At 35.4% G+C, this 22,912-nt stretch overlaps 2 protein-coding genes across 5 annotated transcripts; one reads left to right on the top strand and one right to left on the bottom strand.

Annotated features, from left to right (window-relative positions):
- The first annotated feature begins 2,023 nt into the window (after positions 1-2,023).
- On the top strand, positions 2,024-5,848 carry LOC132617977 (probable adenylate kinase 7, mitochondrial). Its single transcript, XM_060333049.1, has 4 exons — positions 2,024-2,384; positions 3,470-3,610; positions 4,478-4,705; positions 5,401-5,848. The coding sequence occupies exons 1-4, from the start codon at positions 2,064-2,066 to the stop codon at positions 5,554-5,556; spliced, it is 846 nt and encodes a 281-aa protein (XP_060189032.1). The 5' UTR covers positions 2,024-2,063; the 3' UTR covers positions 5,557-5,848.
- Positions 5,849-7,741: 1,893 nt separating this feature from the next.
- On the bottom strand, positions 7,742-14,832 carry LOC132617477 (uncharacterized). Of its 4 annotated transcripts, none has more exons than XM_060332477.1 (10): positions 14,779-14,832; positions 14,099-14,139; positions 12,581-13,298; positions 11,069-12,282; positions 9,947-10,235; positions 9,617-9,838; positions 8,731-8,904; positions 8,433-8,633; positions 8,237-8,350; positions 7,742-8,140 (listed from the first exon to the last, which is right to left on the bottom strand). In XM_060332477.1, the coding sequence occupies exons 3-10, from the start codon at positions 13,265-13,267 to the stop codon at positions 7,814-7,816; spliced, it is 3,228 nt and encodes a 1,075-aa protein (XP_060188460.1). In that variant the 5' UTR covers positions 13,268-13,298; positions 14,099-14,139; positions 14,779-14,832; the 3' UTR covers positions 7,742-7,813. The 4 variants fall into 4 exon arrangements, with proteins under 4 accessions (XP_060188460.1, XP_060188459.1, XP_060188462.1 ...); XM_060332476.1 differs by lacking the exon at positions 14,779-14,832 and adding an exon at positions 14,474-14,765; XM_060332479.1 differs by lacking the exons at positions 14,099-14,139; positions 14,779-14,832 and adding an exon at positions 14,474-14,765.
- Positions 14,833-22,912: the final 8,080 nt, after the last annotated feature.

The raw sequence follows: 22,912 nt of genomic DNA, 5'->3' as shown, positions 1-22,912 counted from the left end.
TTATATTCAAAATAAAGTTATGTCTTGACTTTACAACTATTTTTTTTTTTCGTTTATTAAAAAACGAAATAAGATTTTTTTTTATTTCGTTCATCTAAAAACGAAATATGTTTTTTTTTTTTTTGTATTTTTGTATTTTCGTTTATATAAAAAAATAGGAAAATATTTTTATTTTCCTTTTGTTTATATAAAAACGAAATAGGAATACATACATATATATATATATATATATTTATTTCATTCATATACCAATGAAATAGGATAAATATATAATTTCCTATTTTTTTTGTATTTTTCCAATTTAATACACGAAATGCAAAAAAATAAATAAATTATAATTTCCTATTTCGTTTTTTAATTCACGAAATGCAAAAAAAAATAAAAAAAAAATCAGTTTCGTTCATATTTGTTGATTAATTCACGAAATACAAAAAAAATAAAATAATAAACCTATTTCGTTGATTAACTCACGAAATGCAAAAAAATCAGTTTCGTTCATATTTGTTGATTAATTCACGAAATACAAAAAAAAAAAAAAAAAAAAAACCTATTTCGTTGATTAACTCACGAAATGCGAAAAAAAAAAAAATTGTTGCATAGTCATTTATTATTTCTTAAGGGTGTGCATAGTCAAAAGTGGAAAAGTAAAAGTGAACAGAGAGAGTATGTAACTCATTCAACACCACAAGTTTAAAAGTCTTCTTCATTTTTTTTCTTAAATTTTGTGCCTAGTCAAATGAGTTCACATAAATTAAAATGGAAAGAGTAGGACTGTTGTTTCATCTTGTATTTGGTTGAATTTTTCTATTTCGGGATATGTAGTATTGGGATTATTTTGTATTACAATGTTTTTATTCCATATTTATACTACGTATCTCAAAATTAGCTAATCATTGTATATAACACTAAAAACAAATGTCTTTCTCTTAAAACTCATCTTCCAAAAGTCCTTTAAAGAACGGCCTAAGTTAAGTTGAAAATAAAAGTTTATCTAAATTTTTTCATATTCAAACCGAACACAATGTTATGAATTATAGCTTGTATATCTCATTGAATGATCAAACCAGTGAGGATTTATACAATCGATATAATTCTACATGAATGAACTAAATGGACCAGATGCAATAAAATGGTTAAAGTTTACATAAAGAATTATATGTTGAAGAAGAGTAAATTCATGGTAAAGTAGGTGCGGTGCATGCCCATGCAAAACCCGTGGACGCGGTCGAGAAGGAACAAATACATTTACAGACACTCCACGTGTCAGCTAACCACATACTTTCTCTCCCAGTCGTGTGGAGCGCAATTTCCCCCTCTGACATCCAACCAATGGTATTCCCGTAAATAGTCCCCATATTCAGGGCCAATATTTCTCTCTCGGTCGCGTGGAGTGTAATTTCCCCGTCTACTCAATTCACTTTTACTTGTCCACTTTAAAATTTTCACACTATTTAAAAAATAATAAATGAAATGTATAATTTATCAATATATTTATATTAATTAATGCATATTTTTATTAGATTTAAAAAATAATTTAAAGTGAGTAATTAATACTATGAATAAAATAGAAAAAAATAAATTATTTTATTTTAATATGCTAAAATTGACAAGTAAATTTAAAAAAATTATTTTTAAAATATTGAACAAATAAAAGTAAACAGAGGGAGTATTCATTAAGAGCATGTTTGGATAAACTTTTGCCTATAAGCTAAAAAAATAAGTTAGGGTAGTCTAACTTATTTTTTTTTTTACTTATAAGCTATTTTCAACTTATAAGCTGCTTTAGATAAGTTAAGTCAAATGATCCCAATTAATTTTTTAAGCTTATTTTAAGCTGGCCAGCCAAACACTAAAAAAAAAAAAAAAACTAAAAACAGCTTACAAGTAACTTATATGCCAATCCAAACGGGCTCTAACACAATTCCATTTCCTCACCTAATGGCATTCTCGTAAATAATCACACTCTCAGGGGTCAATGTTTCACTCAACCCTCTTCGTTTCGCTAAAACCCCAATTCGCTTTTCTTTTAGAAACCCTCTTTCTCTCTCTCTCTTGCTGCGGCGATGGCATTGCTCAGCCGTATGAGAGCGGCGGCTCAGCCACTTATTCGTACTTCTCCTCTCCGTTCTTACGGATCAGCTGCGGCGGCTCAGTTAGCTGACTATGATTACGATGATTACGAGTACTACGAAGAGACACGTGTAATGGAGGAATCTGAGGGATCAGTTCCAAGAAGGGGAGTGCAGTGGGTGATCATGGGTGATCCAATGGCACAGCGACACGTGTATGCACAGTGGCTATCGAAGCTTCTAGATGTTCCTCATATTTCAATGGGTTCACTCGTTCGTCAAGAGCTTCACCCTCGCTCTTCTCTCTATAAAAAGGTTCCAATTTCTATTCTTTTTTGCCTTAGTGACCTTTAAATCTATCTGCAATGGAAAATGAAAAGAAAATAAAATGTACTTACTTGGTCTTATTTTCATATAATTGATCCATTCTAATTTGAAATTAAAGTATACAAGTTTTTTTTTTCTGCTATTAGGTTCTCTGTTTTAACTTTATAAAAAATAAATGTGTCAAACCGTTTAATTGTTGGTTTGATTAAGTGAAATGCTGCCTCAGAGCCCGTTTGGATTAGCTGAAAAAATGTGGCTTTTAAGCTTAAGTGCTTAAAGTACTTTTTAAGTGCTGAAATTTATTTTATAAATAAGCAGTTACGTGTTTGGATATAAGTGCTTAAAGGGTTTTTAGAAATAAGGTTAGTATTGGAATTAACAGAAAATATAAGGGATAAAAAGGTAAAGTTATTGGTCAAATAAAAATGGCTTTTAAGCCAAAAAGAAATAAGTTGGGTTGAGCAACTTCTTGGTTTTGGCTTATTTTAAGCTGTTTTCTAATTTTGCCAAACACTCAAATAAGTAAAAAATGGCTTATAAGCTGGTCAATCCAAACGGGCTCTTAGTGAGCTTAAATCTATCTGCAATGGAAAATGAAATGAAATATTGTTCTTTGAAGTTATTAGTTGGTCTTATTTTTGTCAATTAATAGAAAGAAATGAGCTTGAATAGAGGGAATGAATACCAAGAGATTGATCCATGCTAGTTTGGAGCTGAATATAAAAGCTTGATTGAGTTGTTTTCTTAGTTCTATTACTTTCTCTGTTTCAACTTTATCAAAACTAAATTAACTTCTTCAAAAGAGCACAGTGTCAAACCATTTAATTGTTGGCTCAATTAAAAGTTAGATTTCTGTTTTTAAATAACAATTACATGTTTTAGAAACAATGCACTATAAGTCACTATTTATAAATAGAATACATGAAACATGGAGTAATTTGTAAAAAAATATTCATTTTGATCTCTCAATTCTTTTTGAGTACTTTCTTTTGCTTTGAAATAGTCTCATGCTACACTTTTTTTTTTGGTTTAATCCAATAATCTCTTTCATTTTTGTGTATGGTTCAATAAAGATAGCAGATGCTGTCAATCAAGGAAAGCTTGTCCCAGAAGAGGTTATATTTGGCTTGTTGTCAAAGAGGCTTGAAGAAGGATATTGCAGGGGTGAAAGTGGATTCATCTTGGATGGGATTCCTAGATCAAAGATTCAAGCTGTAAGTATACCCTCCGTCTCCGTGTGGACTTCATTGTAGTGACACCTTTTTCTTGTTACTGTAGATCCTTCTTTTGAATCTCGTGGTCTTAAATTAAAATTAAAGATGTGTGTGCAGTTCTTTTTAAATCTTATGATCTTAAACTTGTCACGTAGAATGTTGGAATTGGAAAACTAACTAAATGTAGAAAGAGACTCTTTTTGGGACGACACTTGAATTGGGACGGAGGGAATACTTAGTAGTATTTGTTTTGGTGGTCTCAATTTGAAATTTCTGGTTATTAGATACTAAATGTTCATTTAAAACTATTTTCTTTCCAGGGTTGATACCAACAGCCAAAACTTTATGCTTCACATATTGATCAAGAATTATTATCTTCATGATGGTGTTAAATACATAAATATCAATTATGTTCTTTAGTTGTTCAAGTTTTGTTTGAAAATTTGAATTAACTGGTAGTAGTTTCAATATAAAATCGGTCCTAACCTGAAAAACATAAATTTTCATGTAAAAGGTATGGAGGGAGTTTTTGACAGGAAGAGTCCATGAAAGATTGTGGTTTTCTACATTCTGAAATCCTGCTTTGGACCTTTATATCTTTAGATGGATAGTGTTGGGGTAGATTATTCACTTTATTATGATCTGAATTGTCTCGGTTACAAGTTAGGTTATCTTAATCCACTAATTTTTCTAATTTGTTGACTTCTAGTGTTCTGGACAGAACAATACATAAACTTGTTTGTAAAACTTTAAAAGTGAATTTTATCATACTTCTCTCAGACTCTTTGTTCAAAGTCTCATTTCTTTTCAAATTTCTCATGTCGAACAGATGATGGAAATTACATAGCTTGTGGTTTATTCCTGCAGGAAATCCTGGACAAAAATGTGGACATAGATTTAGTTCTCAATCTTAAGTGTGCAGAGGATTTGGTGTCAAAGAAAGATAAAAGCACTGGACTTTATCTACCTCTGGAATTCCTCCGCAGGGGCACTGCTGGAATTAATACTTGTTGGCAGCCAGAGGGTGGTCATTTTAGGCCTTCAGGTATCATGGATGATGTCTCGAGGAAGAAGCTCCATGTGCATGCAGAGCAGGTACCTATCTGATGCTGTAAATTTTACAGTTGCAAATACTCGAAAAACTTCGATTTCATAATTTGAGATGAATAGAATTGTAGATTGCCTCTCTTAGCATTCAATGAATAGGACTATAGATTGACTTTCTTATCATTCTTGATGTGCATTAATACTAGTGCTTGCTGAATTAGACATGCAAATGTGCGTGTAAATCATCTGCTTCAAAATGTCATTCTCGTAGCACTTCCTTTAAGGATGAAACAAGTCGAAGATCTTTTGCTTGGTAGCTAATGTACTGAGTACCTTATCGTTAGTTGAACTACCCAATGCTGAAATGGTTTATATGTCTATGCCATATTTTTCTGGAACTTTTGGTACTCACCTCATCTTCTTCATGTAGTTTTACTTTTGTTGGTGCTGAATATCTAAAACAAGCTACATTTTTCAAGAGTGATTGCATATGTACCTATTCAGCTATAAGCCTATAACTGTGTCCGTATCCTGCAGTTGTGATGTATGTGAATTGTGTATTCATTGTTGATCAACTTGTTTAAATATGCGGTTTCATTTTATTTCATTCAATAGAACTATAAAACTAATTGCATGAGCTTGGATCAAAATTTTCTCAGCTCTTATTTTGTTGCTAGTAACTCAGTATTTTATCAGTGAACAACAAAATCAAGTAATACTTGTCATCATTCTGTAATTTTTAGGTCAAGCCGCTAGAAGAATACTACAGGAAACAGAGAAAACTCCTTGATTTCCAAGTAGCTGGAGGACCTGGAGAAACATGGCAAGGCCTTTTGACTGCTTTGCATCTTCAGCACAGAAATGGAGTTGGTTCTACACAGTTGACTGCAGGATGCTGATCTTCATTCTTTTTGCAAGCAATAGTAGATATAGGACATATGAGTGGAACAAACTCTTAAGAGTTTGGGCGGGAATACGCTTAATTTTTGTTTTATTTTTGTTTAAAAGAGTGCAACCTAGTTCTATCTGTAGAAGAGAGAACATTAAGATGCGAGCATTAGACAAGCTTACAGTATACTCTCCATAAATAGATTTCTACAAAGCGCATTTTTTGTGAATGCTTATGTTGTGTGTAAAACATCAAATCCATGGCAATGCTACTTTTATTAGCTATATATTGATTGCAACCCATATGGATTCTTGATAGTGTCGTGTTCTGCAAAGTTTGGCTGTAAAAGCTATAAATTGCACTTCATTAGTACTTATTATATCGAGATGTTGATATTTGATAGTCCCGTGACTTAATGCTGTATCTATTTCTTGTCACAGACCATAATCTCATTTAACAAGAGCTGAATTTACCGAGTTTAATTCTTAAAATAAGATGAGATTTCATGCCATCTGACTGATATTGCTCATCAAAAGCAAACTTCAGTAATTCCACAAATTGAACCCAAAGATGATTAATAATTCTAAAACTTAAGCTCATGTATATGAAAACTGGATTAAGAAGAAATAATACAAGTTCTTGCATTTGGAAAATACTTGATGTAGAACTTCAGTTATAAAAATACTAGGGATCCCGTTCAATCATAAACGAACAGAAGATCTTTTAGCTTGCATGAGTAAGCCAAATAGAATTTGTAAGGTAGAAAATGAGAAGGAATACAGCAGTCGCCGTAGCTGCAAACATTTTTTTTTCTTTTGAGAAGGTTTGCAAACATTTTATAACTATATATAAGTGAATATCCAAGAGTTTTGTAGTCCTCACATCTTTAGAACTTTCATTTTTGCCCTTATTTCGACCTTTATTTGCATAGCTACCATGTACTATGTATTTTGGTAAATTTTTTAAAGTTTGATGGCAATTATACTCCAAATGCAACAAAGGTGGTGTTAGAGGAGAACAAACAATTGATAAATGTTCTTGAATTCTTTCCAAAAGTTTGCTAAGGGTCCCACTTATTATTCAACTACATGCACATATTTTTTGCCCAATCTCCATAAGTTCTACATTTTCACATACCATTTGTACATATCTCCATAAGTTCTACATTTTCACATACCATTTGTTTTTTATTTTTTAAAGTTGCAGCCATACTCTAAGAAGGATTCAAGCCTTTTCATCGTATATTTGTCACATTGGCCAGATGCAATGACGTTTTGTGTAGCTCTCCTTTAAAAAAATAGAGCAAGAGATAGGATAATATATCTAAGATAATATAAGTGTTATATTTATGAACTAATATACTCCTACCCACAGTGAAATGACTTAGAGCCCGTTTGGATTGGCTTATAGCTTAAAGCTGTTTGCAGCTTATAAGCTGAAAAAAATAAGTTGGGGTAATCCAACTTATTTTTTTTGGCTTATAAGCTGCTTTAGATAAACTAAGTTAAATGAGTCCAATTATTTTTTTGAGCTTATTTTAAGCATAAAATGACTTTAAGCTGGTCAGCCAAACACTCAAAAAAGCTTAAAACAGCTTATAAGCCAACTTATAAGCCAATCCAAACGGGCTCTTAATCTATCTTTATGACCAAAACTATTTCAAGAAATAACTCAAAATGTATTTATTTTGCATTTCTTTAGGATACTATTTATTATTCAACACACATGTTTGCTCAATGTTAACCTATGTCATAATCTAACGAATTTTTTAAATGTTAGATAGAAACTTTGCCTTGTCCGGCATAAGTTCTGTAAGATTTAAGCTATCCGGCATAACTTTATTTCTACAAAACTTATGCCGGACAAGGCAAAGCTCTATAAACTTATGTCTAGCGAATTAGTTACTACAACACTTGTGCTGGATAAATTCATTTCTATAGAACTTACGCCGGACAAGGCAAAGTTTTTATGTAACTTGCTCGAAACTTTGCCTTGCAAATTCTTTTTCAACTCTGTTGGAGATCGAACCCAGAATCTCTGGTTTCGTAGACCAGCGAATAAGGGTACTTTGACCCACAAATTTTCATTAAATGAGTAGTAGAGGCAAAATTCAAGACTAAAGACCAGTCCAAATAGCATATTTTGAGTTTGGGCCCGGGCTTAGCACAGACTCCAGCAACTAGTATTCACAGAAGTAAAGAAGGCACAGATTCTTTTTCATTTTATTAGGTTCATTCATTAAGGAACATGTACAGATCAAAATCATATTATTCTCTGTTTATCCAAACCTCCCGAAGGAGTTGATACCTAACAGCATTTCCATTTCCGCTAGCTTCTGATATCCTACTGGATTTTACAAGAGGTGAAGTTGCAATGCCCTCAGAAATGATAAAGTTCAAATCCAGTTGGTCGAGTTCATCATCGCTTGTGTATGACTTCTTGAGCACTGAAGATCCGCTTCGTCTCAGCTTAGAATGGCGACTAACGTCACCTAATAGACCATCAACTGAAGCTGCTGAAGGTGGCTTATATGCTATAGTAGCTGCTGTGCATGGGTAGCTCATGACAAAATCTTCTTCACCATCAAAAGGATCCTAACCATAGCAAAATGAACAAAAAGATACTCTAAAAGAAGAGCTTAAACTAAGCATGGCAAAATGAACAAAGTCAAAGAGATTGGATGAGCTTACCTCAGAGTTAAGAGCTTCAAGTACAACTTCAGGTATTGGATCGGGGCAAAACTCATCCGGGACAAAAAAATTAAGAACCCTTCTTATTATGACCGGACCAAATGTGGGACAGACCTGAAGAGTAATGTTCAAGTAGCACCATAGATAAGGAGAAAGAAAATACGGACACTCGGAATGCAAAATAGAAAATACAAACCTCTTTTCTTATTGTCCTACTTAACAGCATATCCTTTGGAAGCAGCATAAGATCACTCAGTGCGTTAAGGAGATAGAAAAACTCGGAAGAGGAATCATATTCACTCCCATCATCTTCACTATCTACTCTATTTTCATCGTCTACTAAGTTGGCATCACCGCTGCCAACAAGGTCAGTGAGCCATCTGGACCAGTTCCCTATCTGTAATCCACGTAACAGAAACATCATATATATCTTTCAAAGGATAAATACTAATCTAGAGTTTGCTGAATTGGAAAAGTTCAACCATGACTCTCACCGCATTTTTCAGTTGTGCACCTGCCCCGAAGCTTGCTTTTCCAGCTGGAATGGGAAGCACCTCAGCATCACTGATGGGATCTGATATAGGATCAGAAGGCATCTCATCAGCAGACTCTCGAAGGATAGCATTGAATATAGCTACATCCAATCTAGCCACACATTGTTCCATTATCTGGTTTCCAGGAACATTTATTAGCAGTAAGATGAACCAAGATCTAGACCATCACAGTTTAACCCACATTAAACCCATTGAAAGAAAGAAAAACTTGGGGTATGCAGGAGATGCTGGTATTAAAACATAACCAAAACTACCTTTCCCAATACAAAGAACACCTCTAGTGGAAGTAACTTCTGCTTGGCGGTCTTTCTTACCATATTATCCCTCTGTCCCAATTTTCTGTGACACTCTTTCCTTTTCAGTCAGTCCCAAAAGGAATGACACCTTTCTATAATTAGTAACAATTGAACTTTAAACTTCATAGTTTACCCTTAATGAAATGATTTTTACAGCCAAAAAAATAAAAATATCTATGGCTTGTTTGGACCACGAGTTTAAAAAATCTTCCTTTCATCATTCTTAACTTCCATGCCCAGTCAAACACCTTCACATAAATTGGGACAGAGGAAGTATATAACTAGCTATTATAATTAGTTGACAAATTTGACTGAGAAGCTATGTTGCTCGGACTCTCCAAAATGTCGTCGCACCCATGTCGGATCCTCCAAAATATGCACTATTTTGGGAGGATCTGACACACACCCGTCGGCATTTTTGAAGAGTCCGAGCAACATAGCTGAGAAGTACTACAAAGACAGATATCACATGTTATTTTGACAGAAATTAGAGCTTGTCTAATATGGAAGGAAAGGTGGTCAGACCATACCAATTTAGAGAGCAAATGCAAACAGCCACACTCATGTCCTCCAGCTCTAACAGGGCAAATCCTTTCAAGGGCATCTTTCAAGGCCTTCTTCCAAAGATCCAAAGAAATATTTCCATGCTCTTCAGCAACTGATTTAGACGTCCTACTGCGAGCACTGTTTATCTCGGACATGCCATTACAGATTGCTGTTGCAGCACCAGACTGCATATGTGGAATGAGAGTCTGGAAAAATTTAAAAAATGAATAAAACAAAAGTTGAGTTAGTGGATTGGTAGCGATTCTTCAGGTTCAAAATCAATAAAATGACATCTTTAAGATTCAAGTAGGGACCTGCCACCAAATAGATTCGATGATGCGGGAGAATATCCAAGCCTCTATTTTCTCAAGTGCTCTTATAAATGTAACAGGGTCCTCCCAATTGCCTAAACTCTCACAAACGTCATCGCTGACATCATTGTTGGAGTAAGACTCCCACTTAAGTGGAGAGAATTTCTTCTTCTTGTCCTTGACAACAGCTTTTTCAGGCATAGTTTCAGCAGAAGGAGGTAATTGCTGTTGCTCATGGAATTTGGTTATAGTTGCTCTCAGCACCACTGAATTCGATAGCCAGAAAGTTAACCTGTAGGTCAGACAAAATAAGTGAATATGTATAAAGAAAGCGGATAACTGTCTCGTGCATGCATTAAAACCTTAAACTGAGAGAAGTTAACATCTGTTCTTTGATGGATCAATACCTAGAGATTCATCCAGTTGAATTAGGTCTCAGAGATAAGGCATTACATGTCAATATTGCTGAAGACTATTGTAATTAAGAATTTTGGATAGCGTCCATTAGGGTAGAAGGTTAGTAGACAGTCAAGCGATTTCTCTTTTTTGTGGGAGAGCATGGTTCTAGTTTAGAGCACCTTATCTGCTACCTCTTCTCTTTACCAGTATTATTATCACTATTCTATCATTATCTTATTCTTCAATTTTATTATTACTGTACTTTCTTTCTTTTTTTTTGGAAAATACTACTGTAGTTTCTTTTACTTTGGTTATGTTTTGCTGTCAATATTTCTCTTTTCTTCAATCTTTTCATCATAGCTTTTTTTACTCTTGAGTTTTAAACCTGTTTCGGAAAGCATGTTTCTCGAACCAAGGGTCTATTGGAAACAACGTCTCTACCCCACACAAAGGTAGGGTTAAGGTATGTGTGCACCCCACCATCCCCAGACCCCACTTATGGGATCACACTAGGTATGTTGTTGTTGTTATTGTCCATGTGGTTGCTGCTTGGTTTTCAAATCAAAATCCTTTTAAATTGAACAATTTGGTACCCTAAGAAGAAAGCAAACTAATAAATGAAACGACTCTACAGGCACCTAGGTATCATTGCACACATGGAGATAAAAACTACAACTGCTTGTCCGAGTGCAGATAGCACACCAGAAAGTGAGAGCTGAAAAGTACCTAGCAACATCATTTCCACATGCCTTTGCAACCAAATATATTCCGGATATAGCACTTTTAGCAGCACTTCCCCTTTTCAATACAGAATTTTCCTTACAGGCATAGAACCTAGACAGGCGTCTAGCCGGAGCATGGACTTTATTTGTGGAACATCCATGCTCTGCAACAACTGAGTAAAGGCCAACTTCAATAGCAGCAGTTTCTCTCAGTTCTCCTTCAAGCATCTTTACTCTTTGCTCCAGCTTATGGATTTTGCTTTCCAAAAGAATGTTTGTTGTATCCCTAGGACTCACTTTTTGATCTTTCCTTTCACTGCTTGAAAAACCTCTTGCACCTTTTGGAGTATCTTTCACTAGAAGCTGATAACTCCCGACCGATCCATCAATATTTGATTCTGGCGATGACCTGACTGACATTACATGCTTTAATATCTCGTTATGCGGAGTACTACAATTTGCTTCAGAGCTTTCCCTGTAAGCAGAAATTTCATCAGTTTCCTTCAAGTCGTGTTTTATAGTATCCTCTTCAGAATAGCAACTGCCTGACTCATCCTTTTTGCATTGTCCTTCATTTTCCAAAGTTTCTTTTCCTTGTTCATTCTCCTGGTGTCGCTCTCCATTATGAGGACGACAATGTTGTCCGTTTTCCGGATGATTCTTACTGTTTTCACCTTCAACAGAACCATTTTGGGGAACCGCAGTTCTTGCATCATCACACAGTCCATTTAGAGATGGATTTGTAGTGTGCTCTTCAATTTCACTGTCGGAGAAATTACTATCCGTGTTCACAAATTTACTATTCTCATCTGTGATATTCGGAATTGGACAGCCTATGTCAGCTGGATGAGCATCGATCAAGCCTTCCTCACAGCTCTGCCAACTGGATATTTCACTACCAGTTTCACCACTGGCCGCTATTTGTTCCACACATCGTACTTGTTTGTCATGATTTATTATCATGCAGGTATTCTGAGTGTCCTCGGTTATATCACTCACATTAGTTGTTGAATACTGGGGAATGCTACTAGAACTACCAATTTTCTTTGAGATCCAAGCCAGATCAGAAGATAAATCAGTTGACGAGTGTGACAAACTTCCATGCAATCTAGAAGGAGATATTGTCCCTTGCTTTTCGTCAATATCCACAAGCCTTTTCTTGTCATCTTGGACATTTTCATCTTGTCCAGGGCTACTTTTTGCTCCCTCAGATCTATCCTGCAATACGTGCCAGCTGGGTATCAAACTAGCTGAGATTTTCATAACATTGGAAAAACAATTTACTACAACCACCAATCATGTTAAAATGATGTAAACTTGTACAGAGTGCATTCATTTTAAGACACATGCTACGGCAGTGGACATTTCATCTTCTATACATAGTATGTATTGAATGCGAAATTGCTGCAAAATGTCCTGTGCATGCGTTTTGGAAGCAACATAAAGGAAGAATAACATTCAGATATAATAAGTAATTCCACAGAAGAATATATTGATAGAAAAGTAAGAATTATACCTCTCCTTGAGGTGGCGATCCATAGTTTGATCCGTTAGCTGAAGAAGAAACAGTCAATGATAAGTGCGAGGAAACATCATCATCAGTGTACGAAGCAAACTCAGCTTCCTCTTCATATTCTTTACTCAGTAATCTAGAAAGAGAACCATTTCGGTCCATTGATGCTTCTCTTTTTAAGCTGTCCCTCAATGATGGCCTCATGCGACTCCTCTCACCTACCTGAATTTTCAGGAAAAGAAGCGGTTGTGCGGAGTTCCTGTAGGTTCGCTTGCAGTTAATCGGGGGACATATTCTCAAACTCTCTCTAACAACACCATAATCCGCCAAGTCAATAATTGCAGTGCCTAAATGTTGACCTTTCACAGTCTTATCACGTCGGGGTTCATACAAGTGGAATTCGACACAATTCTTTTGGAAGGTGTCACCATCTCCGCCTTTAACGGAAGTTTCCCTTAGTAGTATCACGGGAAGTCTAAAAGACTCATTGAATTCAATTCTTCCAAATGATGGCACGACTTGATTAGTAGATCCAGAGTGCTTATCACCATGTTGACATTCGATAAGAACAGCACGGGGTGTACTCAGTGACTGCGAGGGTGGCCAAGGTTTAATTTCCTTAATATGGATTAGATAATCGACTTGAACCGAGGGGCTATTCCTAGTTCTAGTGTTCAATCCCAAAACCATGATTAATGGTCTTCAATTGGATGATATGAGCCTGCACATAATAAATAAACACCTCTTCAAGTTGTATAAAAGACCTTAAATTCACTTGATTCTATCTTTTTTCCAACAATTCAATCTACTTTTGGGAGCAACAATAAATGCTATCTTGCAACTAAGTAGCATTCTCAAGTTAGTAGAACTTCCAGAATTAAATGATTTCATATGTTTAGAAACCCGAGTTATTCGTTCAGAGTCATTATGATTGCGCATGCTCCATGTCCATGTCTCTTTCTCAACGGAGTTTCCATTCAGAGACGGAGCCAAGTGATTTAGCTACGGATTCGGCAGAACCAGCAGTTTTAGGTGAAACCGTGTATTTGTGTTAAAAAATTTATTTGATATGTATAAATAATATATCCAAAACACAGTAAACAAAAAATTTATTTGATATGTATAAATAATATAACCTCTTTAAGGAACAAATATTTTTTGGTTGCAGGATAAGAAAATAAATCCAAGACAAGAAGAGCAAACAAAAATTATAAGGAAAACCAGATATCCTCAACTGTAAAAGACTTTGTCACCACAAAAAACAAAACTGTAACAACATAATGGTATAGAGAGTGAAGACCACATGTAGCAGATTGACAAACTAACAGAGGAGAATGAGAGTAACCCCAGCTCACATTAAGCAAAAAAGACTAAATAGTTACATCACAATTTCACAATGTGACATGAAGTAATAACTAAAAATCAAGATTTTCACTGAGAAAATGAAAAAAAATCAACTTACATAGAACACTACACCTGAAAATCAAATAAATGTGGAAAAAAGGCAGATAAAGATGGTACCTTTACACAGCAAATGGATTAGTGATTAATCATTCATGAACCTGTGAGAGAAAACATGAGAAGAACAACCCAAAAAAACCAGGTTAGGGTGTTTGAGTTCTATGAGGCAGTGAGTGAGTGAGAAAATGCAGACTGAGCAGAGAAAAAGAATGTCTTTCCATAAACTTTAAATCCTAGCTCGCCTCTGATTACACCACAAGTAGTAGATTGGTAAACTAAGAGAGGAGAGTGAGAGTGAGAGTAACCCCACCTCACATTAAGCAAAAAAGACTAAAGAGCTACATCACAAATCCACAATATGGCATGAATAACTTTAAAAAAAAGTATACAGTAATATCAAAGATTTCACTGAGAAATGAAAAAGATTCAACTTACATAGAACACTACAAAGGAAAAAGACAGGCCAAGATTGTAACTTTACACATTAAAGAGATTAATGATTAATCATTCATGAGTCTGTGAGAAACCAACATGAGAAGAACAACTCAAAATATCAGGTGGGGTGCTTGAGTTCTGAGTAAGTGAGAAAATGCAGAGAAAAAGAATGTCATTTTCCTCCTAGTATTGAAATTAGGCAGGTGGTTGTGTCGTGTTCTTGAATACTTTACTCATTTTTGTGTTTAAACTTTAAACATTAATGGCTTTTTACGTTTGTCCAAAAAGCAGAAACTGCAACTCACATCATTTGCTCCAAGGACCAACACTAACCAGGGCCGGAGCTAGCTCATTTTGTGGGGTTAGTTCGAACCATTAGCTTTAGAGTCTGTTTGGATGGGCTTAAAAAAAACAGCTTATAAGCTATAAGCTTATAAGCTGATTTAGATAAACTAAGCTAAACGGGCTCAATTAATTTTTTAAATTTATTTTAAACACAAAATGACTTTAAGCTGGTCAGTCAAACACTCAAAAAAGCTGAAAACAGCTTATAAGCAACTTATAAGTCAATCCAAACGGGCTCTTAGTCAAATACTTATATTTGTGTTAAGATATTTATTGAGCATATACAATTAAATTATTACTTTAAAATCCATTAATTTTAAAAACTAAAATTCTGAACCCACAAACGTTAAATTTTGGCTCCGCTTCTGACACTAACACTTGACACTGAGCTGAACTCCAACAGTGGCTTGAGTAAAAAATTTCACCATAAAAAATAAATAGACAAAAAAAGCCCAAAGAAATTAACATGTAATATACATACATATAAAAAAAGTTACCGATTTATAGTAACTGATAAAGTTGTTATCATATGACGAGGAGATCACGAGTTTGAGCCGTGAAAATAATTTTTTACAGAAATACTGGATAAAATTGCAGATCCTTATGGTCCGGTCCCTTCCCAAAATCTCACGCATAGCGACCTTTGTGCAACAAATTGTCTTTTTCTTTTTATTGTGGGGCAATGGCAGAGACAAGTGTTGAACGTTGAGTTGGAGATACCAAACAGAAATGTTCGTCCGTGAATGTAGTAGTACTATTTTAGTTTTTTACGAAAAAATGATTTTGATCATGAATATTTGTAAACATTGAACCTCAACAATAAAACATGTTTCAAACATTATAGTTGTAGGAGCTAGAGGTCCACATAGAGGAAATATATTTATAGATAAAGTTGGATCTTTAATTTATGGATTCTGAATCAAATTTTTTTTCTTTATTGGATTTTGAATAGCTTATTTATATATATTGAATAAATTTTTTAATATAAATACAAGATTTGAACTAAATCTACTGAATTCTGCTGAACTCATAACCTTAAGGTTGTCTCTGCCCCTGAGATTTACCCCATGAAATTGCTCAATTTTATTGCCGGCTATGCTTTAAGGTTCATTCGTATGCTCATTCTTTGTTGTTATTAGAGACTAGACATGATATGAAAGGATTTAAGTGTCAAAATAATTCAAGAAAAAATATTTATTTACCCATTTTTAACTATGACTAAAAGTTATTTTTAAGCTAGAGCTCAGTTATGGGTTAAGGGAAAAAAAGAAAAAGATTTTTACCTACTGTTAAAAGTAATATTAAACCCAAAGTATAATATATGACAACATTAATCACTTTCAAACATTACAAAAGCAAATTTTAACCTTTAAACAAGAGGAAGCAATCGCCGTATCGGGGTGGGATATAACCTTTAAAAAATGGGAAGAGGATCAAAGATACTTTCACTTTGTGAAAAGGCTAAAAATATCTTCGATTATAAATTTAGGTCAGAAATACCCCTCCGGTCATTAAAGTTTTCAAATATACCCTGTCTTAACGGAAATTTCCAACATAATTTGATTTCATTTTTAAACCCGCTCCATTTAAACTCGACTTAACTAAATAAAAAACTCATATGGGTTACCCGCTCCTATGCCTAATGGCTCCAAATGTAGGACTCGAGAACAAGTTGGTCGCATATGAGTTTTTTATTTAGTTGGGTCGGATTTAAATAGAGTGGATTTAAAAATAAAATCTGATTATGTTGGGTATTTCTGTTAAGACAACGGTATATTTAAAAACTTTAACGACGGAAGCGATATTTTTGACCCAACTATATAATGAAAGATATTTTTAACTCTTTTTCCAAAGTATAAAGGAATGTTTGACCCTTTACCCTTTAAAAATATTACCCATTTATTTTACGTTTGTCCAAAAGCAGAAACTGCCAACTTACATTATATGCCTGCAAAGACTAACACAACCACTTGACACTGTCCGACTACTTCCAGCAAGGTGGGGTAATGGTGTAGTTTTGGAGTTGGAGATGCCAAACAGAAATGTTGGTCCGTGAATCTAGTGGAGTACTATTTTAGTTTTACATAATGGTCAAAAACTGCGTTTGATAAATAGTTGGTGATAATTCATATAGGTAACACGAACACCTTATAGTTCATATTGAAAACTCACCAAAAGATGATATTTCAAGTGTGTTTTTGACCATTATCTCAAATAATTTTGTCATGAGTAATTATAGATATTAAACCTCAACAATAAACTAGTGTTTCTATCTTCTCTTTTTTTTTCTTTCATAATCGTGCTATCCTGGTCAGCTTACGCGCATCTCAACTAATTCATGGTTTATACGGTAACTTTCACCACCGCAGGTACTCAGCAAACTATGTCTGTCAAGACTTGGACAAATAGGACGAAATCCCCTCATTTTTTACCTCAAATTTAAATTTAAAAACTAATAATTTTCAACTCACTTTATTAATCATTAGGTCATACCTTTAGTCAATATACTTTTATTAAAGGTAATGTTCCAAACATAATATACGTAGGAGTTGGAGGTCCACATAGATGGAGTAGATTTATCTCAAGAAATTGCTCAATTTTATCACCGTTTATACTTCGTTTCCTTGTCATTAGCAAATTATTTTGTATTTATTCTTGTCATTATATTGCTTCCACTACAAAAAAATGGGTACTTTGCAGAGGTTAAAAGTTACAATTCACAGGGGTTTTATCTTCCGCTAGCAAATAGTGGAGGCTAAACCTTCTGCCAATTACAACTTTCAACCTCTGTAAATTAGCTAGTTTTTTAGTGTTCGACGTGAAATAGATGGACTTACCATGTTAAAATACATCAAGAAAAATTATCCAAATTTACCATTTGCTTTTAATCATAACTGAAAATTACCTTGGTAGGTTGAAATTTCACTAATGATCGAAGGGAAAAAAGACTTTTTTGTTATGAGTTTGTTTGTCCATTAAGATTACTTAGCCATGTTATCTTAAATAGCTTAGCCATTCCATTAAGTTACTTAGCCATGTTATCTTAGATGGCTTAGCCATTAAGCATATATTTTCCTCTATAAATAGTGGTCATATGTAGAGAATTGGATGAGCAATAAAATCATATATCTCTCTATATATTTCTTCCGTGTATTTACTTTATAGTTTTTATTTTATAACACATTATCAGCACGAGACACTGTTATCTCGAGCAAATACTTTAAAAGTCTCGAAGGTATTGATTTTTTTTCCCTTTACTAATGGCAAATCTTTCTAAACGTGAATTTGTAGCCTTAGATATATCCGGCAATAGCTATATGTCTTGGATTCTTGATGCCGAGATTCACCTTAATGCGATGGGTCTGGCAGACACCATCAAAGATAAAAACGAGGCATCAAACCAAGACCGTGCCAAGGCAATGATATTCCTCCGCCATCATCTTGATGAGAATTTGAAAATGGAATATCTCACGGTTAAAGATCCTCTTACGCTGTGGAATGATCTGAGAGATAGATATGATCACCTGAAGATGGTCATACTTCCACAAGCACGTTTTGATTGGCTTCATTTAAGGCTACAAGATTTTAAATCTGTTAAGGCATATAATTCTGCAATGTTTAAAATTATTTCTCAGTTGAAATTATGTGGTGAAAATATCACTGATCATGATATGCTGGAGAAAACATTCTCCACTTTTCCTGCCTCGAGTATGCTCCTGCAGCAGCAATACCGAGAGATGAAGTTCAAGAAATATTCTGATCTAATCTCACATCTTCTAGTGGCTGAACAACATAATGAATTATTAATGAAAAATCATGAAAGCCGACCCACTAATACTGCCCCATTCCCTGAAGTGAATGAGGTAAATTTTCGCCATGCTAGGCGTGGAAGAGGTCGTGGCCCCAGTCGTGGTCATGGTCGAGGTCGAGGAAGGAATTTTAATCATGATTCTCGTCTTGCACCAAATAATACCTTTCACTACCAGCAGTGTAAAAGGAAGGATGAAAAACATGAAGCTGTGCAAAAGAAAAATTCAGAAAATAAATGCTTCCGATGTGGAGGAAAAGGCACTGGTCACATACCTGTCGTACGCCAAAGCACCTAGTTGAGCTGTATCAAGCCTCCCTCAAAAAGGCAGAAAAGGATGCCGAAGCAAATTTTATTTCTGAAGATAATGTTGAGCCCATGCATCTAGATGCGGCAGATTTCTTTGAACTACCTGAAGGAAAAATAGATCATCTGGTCGGTGATGGATCTGTAATAACTTAGATATTTCATACATGTCGTTTGTATTAGCTAATGTGGTTATGTTTCCATAGTTATGTAAATAAAGTGTGTGTAATGCTTTGTTTAATAGTAATATATGTAATAAAGTGTGTGTAACACTTTGTCTAATCATAATATCTACTTCAATGTTTACTTTGTCTATTCTTTCGTTTTGAAGAATATATGGAAAATCCTCAAATATTATTTGGATCAATGACCAATCATAAAGATATTTGTGTGATTGATAGTGGAACAACGCATGCCATATTCAAAGATGAGAAATATTTTTCTCACTTGCGTAGAAAAAGGGGGAATATTAATACAATTTCTGGCAATTCGAAATTAATTGAATGCTCCGGAAGAGCTACTATATTACTACCTAAGGGGACGAAACTTGTTATAGAAGATGCATTATTCTCTTCTAGATCCCCAAGAAACTTGTTGAGTTTCAAAGATATCCGCCGTAATGGGTATCACGTCGAGACATTAAATGAAACAAATGATGAATATCTTATTATTACAAAGAATGTCTCTGGCCAGAAATATGTTTTGGAGAAATTACCAACTTTGTCTTCTGGCCTGTACTGTCACGTCCCAGCCCCGTGGGCCGCGACTGGCACCCTACCTGGGTACCCAGACCGAATCACACATTCATTTTCAAATCCAAACCTATTTCATAATTTTTCGAAATCATATCGAACATAATTGATATCAAATATGTCTTAAGCGGTCGTGCCAAATCAAAATATCATATCCAATACAAACTGAGCGGCGAAATGGACATCGCCGGTCAAAAGTGCAAATATAAGCATAAGGGCCATTTGGGGCCAGCATAACAAACAGACCGCCTTAAGACCAGAAAACGGAATCAGACAAACATACATAGGACCCTCGCCCCACATATATGACTACAGGCCTCTACGAACTCAGAACAAAGACATATGGCGAGACAGGGCCCCGCCGTACCCAAATAGTCAAATATACCGAATATATACAAAGCAAAAAGAGTCTGTACCAAAAGTGGACTCCGGATCAAGTAGGAGTACTCCGGAATAGCAAGAAGTGAAGCCTACTGCGGAGGATCACCGATATCTGCACCTGCGGGCATAAAACGCAGCCCCCGAAGAAAGGGGGTCAGTACGAAATATGTACTGAGTATGTAAAGCACGGAGTACAGAAATATGGATCAAAACCGAAAGCAAATCAAATGTCAAAGTGGAGTACAAATGGGTAGATCAAAATCTATATCGAAATCATATACGTATACATAATGCAATGAATCATGCAAACGCTTAGGAACGTGGTCGCCACCCCGACGCTGGCGCCACACACAGCATAACACCAGAAGGTTTCAAATCTCCGTACATCCCCGAGCACAAGCATTATCATAGGTGAGCGTATCGCATCACGAGCCATATCACAGCATACTCCAAACGGAACCCGGCCCTATGGCGAAGCCTCGGGAACCGTAACACAGCATACGACCGAATTATCATAAGGCGCACGAATCAAAACCGGCCCGGGAACCGGTGAACGAAGTCATCATAAGGCACGAGCGGAGTCGTGAGCAAACAAATGCAATCCATATTTCAAAATAGCCTTTCAAAACTTAGGAGTCTCATAAGTTATTTCATAGTACAAAATAATCGGATACTTAGCCGATATAAAGTTTCATTTATCAATACTTTTCCAAAATAACATGTGTAGCTCAGAACGTAGCTTAACATATCGAAATTGTCGAAACACATCCCGTAGACGGGAATTCCAACATTGAAGGTGCCATTCCAAACGTTATTCAAAAGGACAGCCCAATAAGACAAATAGGGCGTCTCGGGGTTAGCGGGCCCACCTCGAGTCAAAGTGAGGTGGAGAACATATTCTTACGAACATTTATATGCCAGGGGTCATACATAATCATTTCTAGGTTACCCGACCACATTTCGATAGGTTTCGGACGAATGGTGGCATTCTAGCCAAAACAGAGCCCTTAGGCTTCAATTGAATTGAATGAATAGTAACTTTTCTGTGGATCGGGTTTCGAGGAACAGAAATGCTCCGGAAAGTCTCATATTCGACTAACATACTAGAATATGCCAAATGAAGGAGTGGAAGCTTTACATACCTCATAGACGTCGTATGCTTTTCCAAAAGTCCAGTCCCGTTTCGTAAAAAATCTGCAAATGGTCAAAGTTACCAATTGAGATTCTTAGGCTTAAAAATGCCTTTAACTCAAATTTTGCCTACCGAAATTTCGGCAGCATTTCCCCTATAAATCTAACATCCCCGAGGCTTAGCTCGGCTCAAAATACATCAACCACAACAGCCCACACGTCGACAAACAACACAACCAACAATCAAACCATTCTAGCTTCAAAGTTCTACTTTGTTATCTAAGTTGGAAACTTTCATTCAAACTTTCAAAACTCCAATTCTAAATCTACATAATTGTATTCATTTCCACATTCAAACTTATACAATCACATCCTAACTACAATCCAAGCCATACACGAAATTACACCAAAATCCATTATTTTCCAGAATTCTTTAAAATATTAAAATTCACGACGAACATTCTAATTCACGTCGTTTCATTCCGAATTCATTAACATCATAATAACTTCACATCTAAAGTCTCTAGCACCCAAAATATACAATGATATACATAGTGATACCAAGGGTATACGCTTTCCGATAATATCCAAAATCATTTTTCAACGCCAATTTCATTCATCAATTAATCATTTACGACATAAGGGTCACAACAACACATTATACCAACTTAACCAAGATCAATTCACATCAATTTTCCTCTCTATGGCTCACGGCCAATACACACTATACACACACACCCACGGCTTTCTATTTATATCAAAATTACGGGATTTCCCTCTATTTCCAATCCTTAACATATTCACATCAATTCTATAACATTAAAGGGGCAAAATTCTTACCTTTTCTTGAAAACCCGACTTGTCGTAAACGTCGTTCTTGCGCCAAACTAATTATACCCCGTTGAAGAGGGCCTTGAGTACTTCACAAATATGTGAAAACTTTGGATTTTTGGATCAACAATAGAACTTGGGAATTTCTTTTTCTCTCCTTCACTAGCTACGGCCGAAAGCCCTTTGTGGGGTGTTCTTGATTTTTGCTCTAATTTTCTTGATAATTATTAGGTAAATCACATATATATCCATTTAGGGGTCATGTGCTACTTTAAAAGTGGGCTTGGGCCACTTACTATGGGCGGCCCCCTCCAATTTTTTGGGCTTCATTTGAGTTATAATTTCTTTGGCCCAATACTTGAAAAGTCCCGTTTTGTAATTCCCGAAACTAGTTTCCGAAATTCCAAATTTATCCTCGGCCTTCCCCGAGGTCTTGACATTAATGATTCCATAACCAACACAGTCACATTCACTAAAATCAAAATATGTCCTTATAATCCACAAGTCGTAATTATTTCACGATTTCCAATTATACGAAAACACGGGACATAACATGTACTATGCAGAAATTAGTACAATTGAAGCGCACTCAATCGTAAACCAGAAGTTTAACGATTCATGAACTTTTGTGCTTTGTCATGACCGAATGGGTCATCCTGGATCAATAATGATGAGACGAATTATTGAAAATTCAAAAGAGCATCCACTTAAGAACCTGAAGATTCTTGAAAGTAGTGAATTTTCATGTGTCGCTTGTCATCAGGGCAAATTGATAACCAGGCCATCACCAATGAAAGTTGACGTTGAATCCCCTGTTTTTCTAGAGTGTATACATGGGGATATATGTGGACCTATTCACCCATCTTGTGGGTCATTCAGATATTT

The sequence above is a fragment of the Lycium barbarum genome, chromosome 11, assembly GCF_019175385.1.
Source record: "Lycium barbarum isolate Lr01 chromosome 11, ASM1917538v2, whole genome shotgun sequence".
Taxonomy (NCBI): domain Eukaryota; kingdom Viridiplantae; phylum Streptophyta; class Magnoliopsida; order Solanales; family Solanaceae; genus Lycium; species Lycium barbarum.
The sequence above is the reverse complement of the archived record's forward strand: the minus strand, read 5'-3'. Positions and strand labels throughout refer to the sequence as shown.

Coding starts and splice junctions, on each gene's coding strand:
- LOC132617477 (XM_060332477.1), bottom strand. CDS start 13,267: ATGGTTTTGGGATTGAACACTAGAACTAGGAATAGCCCCTCGGTTCAA. Junction 9,839..9,946: donor TCGAATCTATTTGGTGGCAG/GTCCCTACTTGA, acceptor AAATTTTTCCAG/ACTCTCATTCCACATATGCA. Junction 8,351..8,432: donor GTAGGACAATAAGAAAAGAG/GTTTGTATTTTC, acceptor ATTACTCTTCAG/GTCTGTCCCACATTTGGTCC.
- LOC132617977 (XM_060333049.1), top strand. CDS start 2,064: ATGGCATTGCTCAGCCGTATGAGAGCGGCGGCTCAGCCACTTATTCGT. Junction 3,611..4,477: donor CTAGATCAAAGATTCAAGCT/GTAAGTATACCC, acceptor TTATTCCTGCAG/GAAATCCTGGACAAAAATGT. Junction 4,706..5,400: donor TCCATGTGCATGCAGAGCAG/GTACCTATCTGA, acceptor TGTAATTTTTAG/GTCAAGCCGCTAGAAGAATA.